Here is a 16,437-nt window from a genome sequence, read left to right on the forward strand (position 1 = left end):
CTTCAAGTTGGCTCCTGGGTCCTTTTGACCTGAAACCAAGCACCTTTGTTACCTCTCTACTTTGCAATGTGAAAAGATGGCTAGGCTCTTATAGTACATTTCCTGCCCAGATCTGGAAATCAATTGTTTCTCTAAGGTCCCCTGGTTCCTCTGAATGAAAATACACAACATAGGCACTAGGGGTGCTCACTGCTACTGGGCTGGTCATTTGCTACAGGGAATTTTTATGCAAAGAAGTAAGCGACAGGGACTTTTGGAATAAAACGTGTGAATCACAACAATATATTCAACTTAGAATCATGACTATAGGATGCAATATATTCTCGCCAGATTTAGACTTGTATCTACTTTGTGGAACATAAATAAATCCCATTACGGCTGTCCAAGTCCATGAAGTAGATAGAGGTGACAGAAGGGGCTTACAGTCATTGAAAAAAAAACTCCACGAAACTTTCACTGCAGGTGATGAAACAACTTTTTTATATTCTGTCAAGGATCAGCCAAATTTCCAAAGTCACCAACAAGTGAAAACTGAATGCCTTCTAGCAAAGTTTCAAAGTCTGTGGTCAAAGTCTCTAAAGTACGTGCATTCATGGATATATATATAAAAACTACTGGCAGTATCAAAAGATGAAATGGCTTTTCAGTCACGATGTAGGAGAATCTATGCTTCCCCTAAGTCTGTGTTCACATGGAGAATAACAGTCTGTGGGATTCATGCTGCTAACGGCTTCATGCCCCAGTGCCCCCATTGAGGCTTACAACCTAGACTGGAAAGCCTGAAGATAGGGACAAGTTCTTTGGTGACTTGCTGGTCCCCACAAGTACATAACACCGCATTCGTTTCTCCTTTCACTTCTATTGCCCAGAATGGAAGTAGCGGAAATAAAAAAAGCATGGGGCACCGAGTACGCAAGAAGCCAAAAAGAAAGTCTCACTGTAGCCTGACGAAACACTTTTGGACAAATCCATACCTTACACCACAATATGGCTCAGTGTAGACTCATGTACATATAAAACTTCAGCCAACAGTCATGCATGCTCAGCACGGCCATAATCATATTGCTACTAGCTTCCCCCAGGGCCACAGTGATTTGGATATTCTGGTAAGTAAGAAATAGGAAGACGATGAGGAAGAATGAAAGGCTCAATGTAGTTCTCTAAATAGCTGATGCAGATAAAACAGAAATTGTGTACACATAATGTCAAACTGATCTGTAAAATAGGTGAGGCAGATGGTACAGGTTGATCCTCTTGTCAGTCGATCCACTCTGACAACTTTACAGGAGCTGCTAAAGTCCATGTTCTCCCCTTTCTCTAGGGATCTCCTCATTCCAGCTAAATGACGGGTTCTGATTTGGAAAATGGAATTCTTCTCTTCTTGTTCCAAGAGGTCCCAAAGCCATTCCCCTGATCTCTTGGGTTCTCTCCCTTGGCAGGAGTCGGGGGGGCGAGGTAAAATCTCACAAGGCAGATCTTGTGGACTCCAACGAAAGAGGCCTCAGGGCACCCAAAGAAGAGACCAAGACTTGATAGTGTGGATTCCGAGTTCTGGGCGTAATAGACCAGCTGTCAGGTCATGGGAAAACAACTCTGTCAAAGTTCCCCTAAATGGGAAGAATGAGGTTACACCTATAGAATGCTAAACAAATACTGGATGCATGCCACTCATCTAAGGGCTGAAATCTGGGAGGAGGCAATAAGGGGCAACCCAACTGAGAAGAAATCGGTTAGAAGCTCCATTCTTGCTACAAAATACATTGAGCATCCTAAGTAACTGGACACATACATGTTTTTGTATAGGCTGAAATAAAATTTTATATTTAAATACACTAGTTTGAAAGTGCTCAGTATCATTCCTCACCTATACAGACCTATGTTGCTTTTTGAAAGGTAAAAAATAATTTAAAAATTTAAACCTCACTTTATTAGTAACAGTAATCTCGTAACAATGATGTGAGAAGACTGAATTTACCTCCTCGGACAAATCCATTAGTAGCTATTGCTGATGTAGACAATCCTGTGATAGTTGTCACAACAGTGGCCATTATAATTACAACAACCGACAGACCTTGAGGGGAAAAGAAAAGAGGCTGAGAAATACTTATTTCAACTTGCTATATCTAGAAAAGGTTAATAAACCTAATTTACGTTATAGTAAACAATTACCTTATTTTTACCCCATTTTAGAAAAATCAAACCAAAATTATAAAAAAAGGAACATTAAGACAACAATCTGACACAAAGAAAAAACAGTGTACAATAATTTCTAATTGTTTGAATTTTAGGAGGTTCCCAGGCTAGATGAGCACACAGCTACTCTGCTTACTCATTCTCAAGTGAATCAAGCAGTATGGAACTTCGCTTACCTATTCCAGCTTGACCCACAATCCACGACAACCTAATGAAGAGCATCACACCCCAAATGTTCAACATACAACGTACCTAGAAAAGAAAAGAAGCCAAGTTACAGATGAAGCAAAGTGATCAAACATAGTACATCAGTAAATGTTAAACTAGCCAAAAGGAGGATAACATACATTTAGAACTATATAGAAAATCACTTTAAATCTCTTATCCTTTTCTTTATATTATTTTTAAAAGAATTTACTGAGAGCTAAAATGTAAGCTAATTTAAAAATAATATAACACACACACAGCAGCAAAAGCAACTGAACAAAGTAAAAGGGTATTTTAAGACTTCAACCCTAAGAAAGTAGTTCCTGTTCCCATTTATCAAAGCAACTAGGTATAATTTTTGCTTGTTCTTTATCAACATATTTCCTGATTCCTTCAGAAGATTCAGGTATTACAAAATATCTGTCAACACAAAATGCCAATTGTTCACACATGTTTTATTTTTTAAAGTATATTTATTTTTAAGTAATCTCTACACCCAGTGTGGGGCTCAAACTCACCACCCCAAGATCAAGAACTGCACATTCCTTTGACTAAGCCAGCCAGGTGGTCCTCACACATCTTTTAAAATTCTCAACTATTTGACAGAGCTTCCTGTATTTATTTTTACTTTTATTTATTATGCTTACACATAGAACATAGTCTTCTAAAATATGAACATTTAAGAATAGGCAAAGAGCACTACCTGGAACTTCACATTTACTCTGTCCATTAAAAGTGATGAAAGTACTCCTACAAGTGGGACTTCTCCTCGACTTCTTTTCTAAATGTCAACACAACTCTTAAGTACCCCCAAAGTCTAAATGGGAGGGCCTTTTAGTTTACCTGTCTACTCTAGTCAGTTCCTTAGTGCCTACGTGAACACAGAAAAACAGAAGCAAATCTGAAACTAAGTCACTCAAACCTATTTGGTGAAGTGACCTCAACACTTAAGAAAACAATTTCTCCTTTATTTTGTTCCTCATTAACTTTTATACATTTCTCTTCGAGAAAATAATGGCATAGCAGAAAAGGAAGCAGCAATCTATCAGCTCTATTGCCCGTTCAGCTTTCTTGATTCTGATGCTTCCAACAATTTCATCATTTCATACTTAATTTCTGACAAATGACAATATGTGAGATTTATAAGAGGTAACAGAATATAATTTAGAGGAAATCAACTATAGTATGATTCCATTAATACATATATCCTGTTTCCTTTACTGAATTTAATACAAGAAAAAGAGGTACATGTTATTAATATGGTCTTCTGTAACAGACAAGCTCTCTTAAGAAATGATAAGAATATTAGGAAGATTTTCTAATAAAAAGAAATGTTGTAACTCTAAAATTAAGTCTATAGGTACGTACTAATACACCCTTGATCCAGCCAAACTTCACAACTCCTTTACTTTCCGCAGCATACGTGACCACAGCATCTCTGGTTGGAGTACTTTCTTCCCCATTGGCAAAGCCGTCCTCAAAAGGTTCCTGGTTATAAAAGAAGTGTGAATTATTCATTATTTGAAGTTCACAATCACCTGATAAAGACAAATATCACTAAGTACATTTACTCATGTTAAAGAGGATACAGATTTCCAAGAATCAAGGGAGTCTGCATATTTTACCTAAGAAAAAAAATGTACAGCACATATTTTACCTTTAAAAAAAAAAGGTAGAGCAACAAAGTAGAGGAAAACCTTAATTAATGAGTGTTTAAAAAATTTAAATCTTATCATGACAGTAAACCCATTTTAATCATTTCAAATTTTAATTACACTTTGGTGGTGTCTGGAGAACAAATACTGTTTGCTAAGTATAGGCTTAGCTAAGTAAGTCAATTCAGACCTTGTTTCTCTGGCCACAACTTTACAGTATTTGGTTGGCATCCTTCCTACAAATGAAATTACAACATTAACAATTTAAAACTCCTCATCATCAATGAACAGGTTTCCCCTATAGTCCGTTATAGCCGGATTCCCAAGATTCATTCCTAACTCCTGCCTTTACTCACTCTTCATCTGCATTCAACCATTTAGTGCTTTTTTTCCATTGTAATTTTTCTCAGATTCAGACATGAACTGGTTATCCTTCATGTCTGATTGTATTATTCTTATATTTTGTTCTCTAACTTCCCTCTCTCTCTCCCTCTTCCTTTAGTTTTCTTGTTCAGTTCCAATACACCCAAGATAAATGACACATTTCCATACCAGGAACAACGTTATTAAATAGGTCATGAAGGGTGAAGGGAGGTGTTGGGGCAGGGAAAATGCTTTATGTCTAGAATCATGTCCCTGACACTATCCCCATAATTTTTCTTTACCTGTATGTCAACAGCAGGGAACAAAATACAGCTGTGTTTTTAATCTCATTCTTTAAATGGAGAAAAATCAACTAAATTATCATATAACCCTCAAACTTGTCATCCAGATTTCCTGCCATACTTTTTTAAGCCATTTTCAGTGGTTCATACTCTCTAGTGATTTCCTAATACAAATATTTTTCACAGAAATGAACTATACCAGATGCTGTGTTACCAGAGAGAAAAATCTGTCATAACCCTAACTTTCCTTTTTTGCTTGACCAGTATCTATTAGGCAAGTAAACTCATTAAATTCCATTTAATGTGTTGTATTTCTTAAGATCAACCTGGATCAGCTCTTACATTCCATATTTAGTTGAATGACTACTAATTCTTAGGTTTTGAAGCCACAGAAGAAACATTGTAAGTTAGATGCAATAATTTCTTTAAATATATTTTTTCAAATTATTTTACCTAGGCTTTTTAATGACAATAAAATAATAATCTAATTTTCAACTAATCCTCATTCTCCATTAAAAGACAAGGCAATAACTTCACCTATGTGAAACATACAAAAAACAAGTCCGCCTAAGATCACGAAGAAATTAAACATGAATGTTCGTGTTAACCACAAATCTGTGATAGTTGACAGAGTTCTAAAAACAGAGCCTATGGGACATAAATTATAATAATTGCCCTTGTAACTCACAGTTTCATAACTACTATCTTCGGCATCAATGATTACGGTTCTGTACTCTAAGAAGATTGCCCCAAGCGTATGGTATATAGAACCACTCCCATTAACAAAAATTAATTAACTTAATTTGCTATAATTTTTTCACAGATTTATGGAGATATAATTCATATACCACACAACTCACCCAATTAGAGTACACATGTCAATGACTTTTAGAAAATCACCAAGTTTCACCATTATCACCACAATCACACAATTTTAGAAAATTTTCATCATCTCAAAAAGAAATTCCAAGCCCATCAGCAGTCATTCCCATTTCTCCTTTGCTCCAGCTCCTGGCAATCACTTATCAACTTTCTGTCTGTGTGGATCTCCTATTCTGACATTTCATACAAATGGAACGGAATCATGTGATATGTGGCCTCTGTCTGTGGCTTCTTTCACCCAGTGTAACCGTTTTTCAAGATTCATCCATATGTTGTTTCAGTACCTCACTCCTTTTTATTGCCAAATAATATCCCATTGTATGGATATACCACATTTGTCTATTTGTTCTTCACTTGATGAACATTTGAGCCCATTCCACATTATGGCTGCTATGAAATATGCTCCTGTGAACATGTGTGCACAAGATTTTGTGTGGACATACATTTTCATTGGAATTGAAAACAGAATTTTCAATTCCAGTGGAATTGCTGGCTCTCATTTTTGAAATGACTACTTCTGGCCATTTTTTTTCTTTGGTATCAGACTGCAGAGTGTCACTCCTCATTTCAGTCAGTCCATGTGCCTTTTGTTATTCCCCTTCCTCACTTAGCATCTGGTATAAACAATGTAATCAGTAACCATAACTGTTAGAAACACGTATAGGCAAGAAAAAAAAAAAAGAAATGTGACCAGAGGCCTGTGTGACTCAGTCACAAGAGCAACCCGCTTTGGCTTTATTTCCACTGTTGAAGGTGTTCTGGACGGTACAACATCGATGATGATGATCACTCCCCACTCACAAAAAAAAAAAAAAAAAAAAAAGACTCCTCATAGGCATTGATAACTCAACAGTTCCATTATTCAAATAAAGCCAGAATAAAAATTTCTCCCTGTTAATTCAATCAATTGTAAAGCAGACAGAAGCTCCTTGGCTTTCACTCTAGGGTATGTAGTGCTCTGCCCTTAACTTGTAAATAGAGACGTTAATATATTATATAATCTTCCAAGTATTGCAAAAAAATATAGTTTCTATAATATCCAAAAATACCTCTTCCTTTCCATTTTTATTTAAAAAGAAAAAGACATATATATGTCATAAGCTAACTTTTCCAAGGTTAAGTATTAATGTGAGTCTTTTTTTTTTTGTTTGTTTATTTTAAGAGAGAGACAGAGACAAAGAGCGAGCTAGAGAGCATGAGTAGAGGAGGGGCAAAGAGAGAGGGAGACACAGAATCCCAAGCAGGCTCCAGGCTCTGAGCTGTCAGCACATAGCCCCATGTGGGGCTGCAACTCACAAGCCATGAGATCATGACCTGAGCTGAAGTCTGATGCTTAACAGACTAAGCCACCCAGGCGCCCTAATGTGGGTGTCTTTTTAACAATGCAAAAAGCATGCAGGCATCTTAAAATTTTTGCTGTGGGTGTTTATCAGAATTCCACATCAAAGTTGAAGATCTAGTGATAACTATGCAAATTTCCACTATACTATGAACAACTGTATTCAAAACATGAAGATTTGCCTGCATGTATGAAAGCAGTATTTTAGAATAAACATGACTCCACATAAAATGAAAGTTATCTTCCTTTCCACGTCCCAAGGCTCTATTTAAAAACCGTTACTAATCTCTAGCATACAATTAAAAAATTATAATCAAGTATTTGTTACTTATAGTTCAATCAATACATTTAAGTATAATAGAATTGGGTTTACATTGTATTAATTTCCTGCAGTAACACGAAATCAAAGTAGAATACACATATTTTGTTCCTTTAAATAAATTAATTTCAGAAAAAGAATGAAAATGTCAGTGTGGGATTCTGCATACATACAAAAAATTGTTTAAAAACCTTCTAATCAGAAAATTTCACATTTACCATTAAGAAATAAAATTATGCTGATAAAAAGCTACATAAATAATATCTTCAACCCAACTAACATTTTCACAGTTATGATCGGTTTGTGTTTTTTACTGTTTTTCACATAATGGATAAAAGGTCAAAAATAAACAACATAATTGAATTTTATGGCTAATACCATATCAAATGAGATGGACCAAGTGGACCAAATTAATTTGGATTTATGTGGGGAAAAATCTTTCAGAAAATATCAATTGTGATTCTGAGTCTACCAAACAGGACTGCTGTTCGGGGTGAGGACAGAATGGGGAAGAGAGGAAGAGACAGAGGAAAACAATAAAAGACCCAGAGAGTTAGGCCCTCAGTAAGTGGAAGGATTTTGAAATGAAAGAAATAGAGATACTAGTAAATTAAGTTAGCCTGAAAAGGGAATGATTAATTCAGCTGGACATGCTCAATTTGAGGAGTCATGAGACAATTAAAGAGTTCTATCATGCTGTTAAAAAATTCATGACTGGAACTTAGGAGAGGGGCCAGGGATGAAGAGCAAGTGGGCAAAGCTATGGAAACAAAATGAAAATAGAAACTTACAGAGAGAAAGAGTGAGGAGTTGACCATTTTTCTGAGGACACAGAAAATACAAAAATGAAAAGGAACTCTGGTCTCCATGTCCATTATTTCTTTGCAGAGTAGAGAAAAAAGTTTTTGCAGTATGGGTAATCTCTTCTCTCCCTTCTCAACTCGATCATTCTTTCTCCTTTAACGATGGTTAACTTTTTACCACACAATGACCACCCCCTCCCACCCCCCCCCCCCCCACAAAACCACCAGTACGTACCATTAACAAATACCCAGCCAAATTTGCTGAAATATTACAGCACATTCCTCAATGACGGCCAACCTGGCTTCACCCCACCACAACACAAAAATAGCTTTAATACATCCCAAGACTTCTCTGCTGCCACATCTAATGTACATCTTTCAGTCACTCTCCATTCAACTTTTGAAATGCATTTTCACTGCTGACTACTCTTTCTTGAAACATTTCTTCCGACGCCACACTTTCTCAAAGCATCTTCTACCCAGCAATTAAATATAACACTTGGTCCTAGACTCATCTCCTTTTCTTATTCTGTATTTTCTTTCTATGGTCATTTCACTAAACCCATGGCTTTAAACACTATCTGTATGTGAAGTAAAAATGATGGCTCCTATTCATTTCCAGATCAGACCTACCCTCTGAATTTCAGGCCGGAATACACATAATGGTGTGCCACTTGGATATTTTTTTTTTCTATTCTAATTCTTATGAAATGAGAAAAAGAAATTGTCAATGTGCTATAAACAGCAACTTTCCTCTGTATGAAAAGAAGGAAACAGTTTCTCTTTTTTGGATTAGGTTCAGTAAACACCTAACTATCAAAAAAAGTATTTGATGAGAAAAATAGCAAGGTCTTAATAATTAAAACCTTAATAGTGTAAATGTATGTTAGATTCCTCAATGGATATCTAAAAACACTGTTACAAAGTTTCAGTTTCCAAACGAACAATTAAATATAAATTCACCCATTTAAGTTACCTTTTTTGTATCAAATGTCATATTTCAATTCTGTTTGATCTAAGACGCTACCCGTAATCCACTAAGATTAATCATCATTTCTCAGCATAAAAAAAAAAGCCACTTATATATGAAGCTACTCTTTTTTCCCTAACAAAACAATTTTCTTCAGAATTTTTCAAACAACTTACGATGAAACCATATTTGTTTTCAAAACAATGGATAAAAGTCAAGCTTTAGAAAAAAAATACTTGACCACGTTTTCAAAACATTACCAATGAAAACTTTAATACTGCTTTAGACTAGCTCTATAACCTGGAGTGCAAGGCTGTCCTGTATGTACATCCTTCTCAGGTCCCAAATGTGCACATCATTGCACTTCTCATTGTTAAATGCTTTAGCTCACCTTACATTAAAATGTCATTTATTTCTCTTTCTTTGGATACCCCAGTCACTAAATCCACAGAATTTTCATCTCTAGCATACAATGTAGCATAGATGGTCTTTACAATATACCGGAGAAAGATATTAATACTCATGAAAGATGACCGTGCAGGAATAAGAATGAGTTGGTAAGGTGTTTATCACTGTGCAAAGAAACATCAAGACCGTTTCAACACAGCAACTTCTGAATAGTTAAAATACTAATAAAATACATTTCTAGTCATGTTTATTAGAATGGTAATAAATCTAATTTGTTTTAATACAAATTCATTCTGATTTTACAATTAAACTGGTAATGACTTGGTAAAAAGTGTCTTTGCTCAACAATTTCAGGTCACAACAGGCAAAAGACAATGTTTGCGGTTTTAACTGTATTTTAAAGAACTGAGCAAACTTTAGGCCTAAGGCTGCCACAATACTCTTTCCAGGTAGACTCATGGATGCTCAAATATGGACACTCCTCAAAAAGAGAAATGTTCCCATCTCTTAACTGTATTTAATATATTAAAAAGCCCACCATGGGGCACCTGGGTCGATCAGTGGGCTCAGCGTGCAACCTTGGCTCAGGTCATGATCTCGCAGTCTGTGGGTTCAAGCCCCACATCGGGCTCTGTGCTGACAACTTGGAGCCTGGCGTCTGCTTTGGATTCTAGGTCTCCCTCTCTCGCTGCCCCTCTCCCAACTCAGGCTCTGTCTCTCTCTCTCTCAAAAATAAACAAACATTAAAAAAAATTTTTTTTTTTTTTAAGTCCATAGTAACTTCTAGGACACCTGGGTGGTTCAGTCGGTTACGCTTCTGACTTCGGCTCAGGTCATGATCTCACGGTTCGTGGGTTCGAGCCCCATGTCAGGCTCTGTGCTGAAAGCTCTGAGCATGGAGTTCGCTTCAGATTCTGTGTCTCCCTCTCTCTCTGCCGCGCCCCCTCTCGCTCTGTCTCTGTCTCTCAAAAATGAATAAACATTAAAAAAAGAAAAAAGTCCATAGTAACTTCTAATGTTTTTCTGTTATTTGAAGATTCTACATTTGCAGAAAGCTGTTTCTGGGCATAAAACATAATCACATCCTTCTACTCATTCATTAAGCAACCATTCATTAATCAATTTTATCAAGCATCATTATTAGGTACTTTCCAGCCCTCCTGGACTTATTTTTACAGCAGAGGTTAGAGATGAAAGGGTAGGTCTTCTGCCTTAAATGTGGGTTTTCTTCCACTATACCAAAGCAGCCTCTATTAAATTAAATGCTTAACCCAGTCAAAAAAAGTTGGGTGCCTTTTCAATAGTACCCTATTTCAAGTCACAGCCTCTCTGTAACAGTCAGTTTCTTAATCTGTACAAGGGAAATGACAATTCCTGCCCACCAGTACCATCCCCCTGGATTCTTGAGGCTCTTTAAATAAAGATCAATTGGTAACAACACAGCCACATAAAGCAGTTGAGGTTTCTAGTTCGTGACTATAAAGCCAGCTGATACAACTTGCTTATAATACAGCAACTTAAAGTTAAATGCCAGTGCCATGTTAGAAATGTGAGATTATGACTCACTTATGGTTATATATTTCAAAAGAACTTGTGGAAAACTTATTCTTAGGTGCCCTGGCTTTTCAGTGCCTGACCACTTTTCAACAAGAACAAGATTATGCCCTGTCTGAGCAAGGGTAGCAGCTTCCCTAGGATTCTGCATGTTCTAGGTACCTGGTCAAGGATGTTCCTGTGGCACCTGCTGAGCAGCTCAACCTATCACAGTACAGGAAGACCAAAACCCATGCCAGTGAGCATCACTTAACTGCTCCTGCAACTAGAACTCCTCTTCCTTTTGTCTGCCTACTGCCTCCCTGAAATGCATACTGCATGAGTCGTCATTATGTTCTATGGAGCCACTGTGAGTCTATGTTTCTGTGGAAAGGTCTATTTATTTAGACAAACGCAATTTGCTTCTAGTATTGCCTCCGCAACTAGAAAGTGGTTCTTAAACCAATACGCTAACTTACACAGTTAATGTGAGGATCAAACAAGAAAAGGTACTGTTTTACCAAAATGAAACAAAATAAAACCAAAACAAAGCCCAAGGCTGATTATTTCATTGAAGATAAAGCTGCGAAGACAAAAAGAGAATATATTACGACAGAGAATTAGTTTTCAAGAAGACAAAGCTATACACACACACACACACACACACACACACACACACACACACACACACACTACCTAATCATTTTTTTTGCTACCACCAAAAAGGAGTCAAAAATTCATTGACCCCGCCAAATGTAGACTAGGGAACTATAACTATACACTGCTTTCTAGCATTTTGACCTACGAAATAAAATTTGGATCTCAGTCAGAACTGATGTACCTTTTTACAAAGTAAATTGACCTTACCAAATAATCCAAAGTTACAGAAACAACATGAATAGGAGAAGAATGTGGGGGTGGAGGGATGCTGATACACAGCTATGAACTTGAAATGCATATTCAGAAGAAGGTCCTAGGTACAGTAATAGTAGCTATTGTAAAGAATACATAAATTTAACAATATACAAAAAATGTTTAGTCCAATTTCAAATTATTCTGGAAGACCACATCATCTAAATGCTAAAAAATCCTAATTATAACCATCAAAAATGTCACAAGTCCAACATCAATGGAGATCTCATATAAGACTGAAATAAGAATTCCTTTCAAAATTTAAATTCTATCCCAAATTAATAAACACACTAAATGAAAAAAAACAAGATGGAAAAGCTTAGTTAGCAGTTATCACAAGCTGCCTTAGTGCACTTAGTTCCACGTGTTTCTGACCTACCCCCTTACTATTTTCTATAAGCACATGAACATCTGGAAAACACAACAGAGATAAGAATGATGTCTTCCCAATTACTTGCAAAGAGTTCAATTCTGGATGAGAATTGGTTTGTGGGTTAAAAAATAGTTTGATTTTATATATTTGGGGGTGAGGTGAACCCTGACACTGAATCTAACCCTATCAATTCCAGTCTGTGATACACACCAGAATTCTTCTACTAATATTGCCAGATACGATGATATATAGCTTTTCCTGCTTTTAATAAGCAAAAGTTTCTTACAAAATATAGCTGTAAATAATCTATGACTCATTACTCATCACCTTAGGTCAACCAAGAATTCTTAGTATGTGAGACCTTCATAATCAGTCTGGCTTACTTTAGTAACAGTCACCATTTACTGAAAACTACTGTGCCAGACATTTCCCTAAATGTTTACACGTCCTATTTCCCTAAATTGGCACATCTTTGAGAGGTAGGTATTATCTTCACTTAAAAATGAGGAAACAGTCTTTTAAGAGGTTAACACAGCCCAAACTATACAGCTATTAATGTGACAGTGCAGAGAATCTTCTCATTTTTTTTTTTTTTAATGTTTATCTATTATCAAGAAACAGAGAGAGACAGAGCATGAGCATGGGAGGGGCAGAGAGAGGGGGAGACACAGAATCTGAAGCAGGCTCCAGGCTCTGAGTTTTCAGCACAGAGCCCGATGTGGGGCTCGAACTCACATGCCGTGAAATCACTGGCCTGACCCGAAGTCAGATGCTTAACAGACTGAGCCACCCAGGCACCCTGAGAATCTTCTAAATGGTAGAAGTTCACATACAACAGTGAGCCAATTAAAATATTTTGGGCAAGGGGACAAAAGACAGACAAATCACCCAACTCAGGAAAATGTCCTGCTCAAACTTGGCAATTTCCCAGCTATTTTCACTCTTCAACCTTGTTTCATCTTTCCCTCCTTCCTCTGCTTCCACATCTAAAGAAGCTAAAAGCTTCTGACATTGTCCTCCTAACAAAGACACAAGTTCTACATGGGATGGAACCACAGGGGATTATTTTTAAACCTGTTTGTGCTTTGTAGAAATGCCCCCAGGGTCTACAGTGTCTACAAAACTCTTTGCCCTAGAGGATTCTTAAAGACAGCTGCCCTGGACCCCCTATGGAAGAGAAAGAATAGCTATGGTCCAGACATAATCTATCTGGGAAGACATGTCAAATGTTTAAATATAAAATTGTGTACCAATAGAGCTGTAGCTGGTATTTAACTTTAATAGTGTATTTGGAGGCTATCATGGCACAGAAAGTAGGTTAAAAAAAAAAAAAAAAGGCCTATCATTCAGTTTTACATTACCTAGGATTTTCTATTTTTCACTTAAAAACCCACATCAGGTGCTTCAGCTAGTAACTCTTTATATCAAATGTTCTAGGTCATACAAGTTTCTTTCATCCATCATATGCTTTACCATTGTAACCTCTTGACTCCTGGATCCACCTACACATCCATTCCTTTCCAGGAAGGTTTGAAAAATAAAATTACCTACCCAGAATTTTTGAGACTTATCATCAATGTTTTGTTACCACGTATAACAAGATTAAAGAAACAGTAAACATTTCCAATTACAGACCACTTTCCTATTTCTGTAAATTTCCTTGGAAGTTATCATACATATCTTTATACACCCTCAAACTCCTATCCTTTAAGTTAGAAAATTACTGAAAGCGCGCTAAAATATTTAATTTGATGTAATATTGCTTTATTGTTGTAATACTGGTTTTAAAGTACTTTCTCAGGGGGGGACATTTTGCTTGCTGTTCCCTCTGCCTGTAACACACTCTGAAGATGACTGGCTCCTTCAAATCTTTTAGGTCGTAGATTAAGTGTGGTTCCTCCGTCCCAGGCTGCCCGACATACAGTTTCTCCTCATCAGTGCTCCTTTTATTGTCCTCATAGCACAATGGCACTCTGTGATTATCTTTTTATTCACTCAGTATTTGTAATCTATGCATCCACCTCCACTCCTTCATTATGCATTAAAATGGAGCATCCACAAAGGCGCGGACCTTTCCTGTGATTTTTGTCAAAGACATAGTAAATGAATATTGACCCTTTACAGGTCAGGTCTATTTTCCAAACAATGTCATGTAATGGTACAAGTGAAATCTGAAGTGTCTATTCCTGAGTCAGATCCAGGTTCAAATTCTGACTCTGCTATTCAGTAGCTATGTAAATTCTGGGAAGCTATTTAACCCCTCTGGCCCTCAGGGTCCACATCTGTCAACTGGAGGTAATATTAGCTACTCCATACTGTTTGAGAAGATCAAGTGAAAAAACATGATGATTCACAGAACACAAAAACTCTCATACACTGCTGGTGGTAATATAAATTAATAAACGGCTTTGGAAAATAAATTTGGGCATTATCTTCTCAAACTGAAAACATGCATACCATTCAACCCAGCAATTCTACTTTAAGGGATAACCCTACAGATACAAAATATAATATGAAGCAGGACATGTGTATAAAAATGTTCCTATCAACACTGGTTAATAACTGCCAAAAACAATCCAAACACATAACTGCAGAATAAACTGTAACATTTTACGCAGTGGAAGATAAATAGAAATAAAACTGAATGAATTATAAATACACAACCATAACAGTGAGCAAAAGATGATAGATAAAAATATACTGTATGATTCTATTTATATGAAGTTTTAAAGCAGGCAAACTAGACTAATACTTTTCAGGAACACATAAAGCTAACAAAAAGCATTGGATAAAATCAAGACCAACTCCCAAGCAAATAATCACCATTAAGTCAGGACAGTAGGTGGGGGAGGGAGGATTTGAAAGAGGTGCACAGAGGGTGTTTGGGGTACCAGCAATGTTCTGTTTCTTGATCTGGATGATGACTGTACAGATCATCATTTATGCTTTATGTCTTTTTCTTTGCTATATTCATATATATATATATATATATATACATTTTACATAAATTTATGTATATATAAATTATATATAAATATATAAGTATATATATATATTTTCCTATATTCTTGCCTAGCACTAACAAGTAATTACTGAATAGATTTGAGCTATTATTACAAACAACTAATTAGCAATCTATTACTGCAACTTTCCATGCTGTGTGTTTATAACCAGATGTTAAACAAATACATGAAAGTAAATACTACAAAACAGTATCTAGACTCTACCATACGGCTTCTTATAAATTGATATTAGTAGGAATTATATTACCTCTGGAAGGATAAAATTAAAAATAATGACCTTTACATACAAATAGGATCACCATTCTGGTAAAAGACTTATCACCTACCCTACCAGCAACTTAGTAGAATACAGTACAAATAACATGGCTTTGATCATTACAGATCACACTGCTGGAAATGTTTTTGTGACTCACCTGGCACTAAAAATGTGCCTAGTAAACTAGACAGCTTCCTCTCTTCACTATTTCCTTTAGTGAGAAAGGAGAATCACTTTACATCAGTTAGGGTTAATATTAGCTAGCATGGTCTGAGAAGAGAAGCAAACTTCTGGGCCCAGCTTTATTTAAGCAAATTTAATCAATGCTAATGACAGGCAAAAGAGTGAATATCTTTTTCAGGACTATTAATAAATAAGAATTATTCTTCGTTTATAAGCATATTATTATGGATTTAAATAAACCCCAAATTACATTTAAAGAAAGGTTAAAGTTCACCAAAAAAATGCAATTTAAATCCTTAAACTTCTGAATAAGGTATTACTAAAGACATTTTAAAGATAAAAATCTTGCATATAATTTAACAGCATCTGTTTACTATTGTAAACTAAAGCATTAAATTAAATCCTGAAACATAGTAAAATTAGTAACTAAAAATGGATGCGTACATATGTACATTTAGATGCCAAAGTGGCTGGGTTTATTCTAACAATTTTTTCATCAAGTACTAGCCAATTATATCATCCCAAAGCTACCAACATTTCCTATCCGTGCTGTCGGTGATTGGTGTATTCAGTGTAATGCTCCCCATACAGACTACTCTCTCAAAACAAAGTATTGTTTTACAGGAATCCAATCTGCTCTGGTTAACAATGGTCTATTAATATCCAGTGGCATTAATGCAAAGCTCAAAACTCAAGTGCCACAGATAAAAGTGGAT

General features: G+C 36.2%; 1 protein-coding gene across 2 annotated transcripts in view; it reads right to left on the reverse strand.

Annotated features, from left to right (window-relative positions):
* Positions 1 to 16,437, reverse strand: part of SLC12A2 (solute carrier family 12 member 2) — a 110,246-nt gene that overhangs the window by 77,437 nt on the left and 16,372 nt on the right. For both annotated transcript variants that reach the window (XM_078451372.2, XM_078451368.2), the window contains exons 2-4: positions 3,769 to 3,888; positions 2,370 to 2,445; positions 1,976 to 2,071 (exon numbers count right to left, since the gene is read on the reverse strand). In XM_078451372.2, the coding sequence (XP_078307498.1) occupies positions 1,976 to 2,071; positions 2,370 to 2,445; positions 3,769 to 3,888 (292 nt within the window). The remainder of the gene's footprint in view (positions 1 to 1,975; positions 2,072 to 2,369; positions 2,446 to 3,768; positions 3,889 to 16,437) is intronic.

This window comes from Panthera onca, chromosome A1, assembly GCF_046562875.1.
Source record: "Panthera onca isolate mPanOnc1 chromosome A1, mPanOnc1 haplotype 2, whole genome shotgun sequence".
Taxonomy (NCBI): Eukaryota; Metazoa; Chordata; class Mammalia; order Carnivora; family Felidae; genus Panthera; species Panthera onca.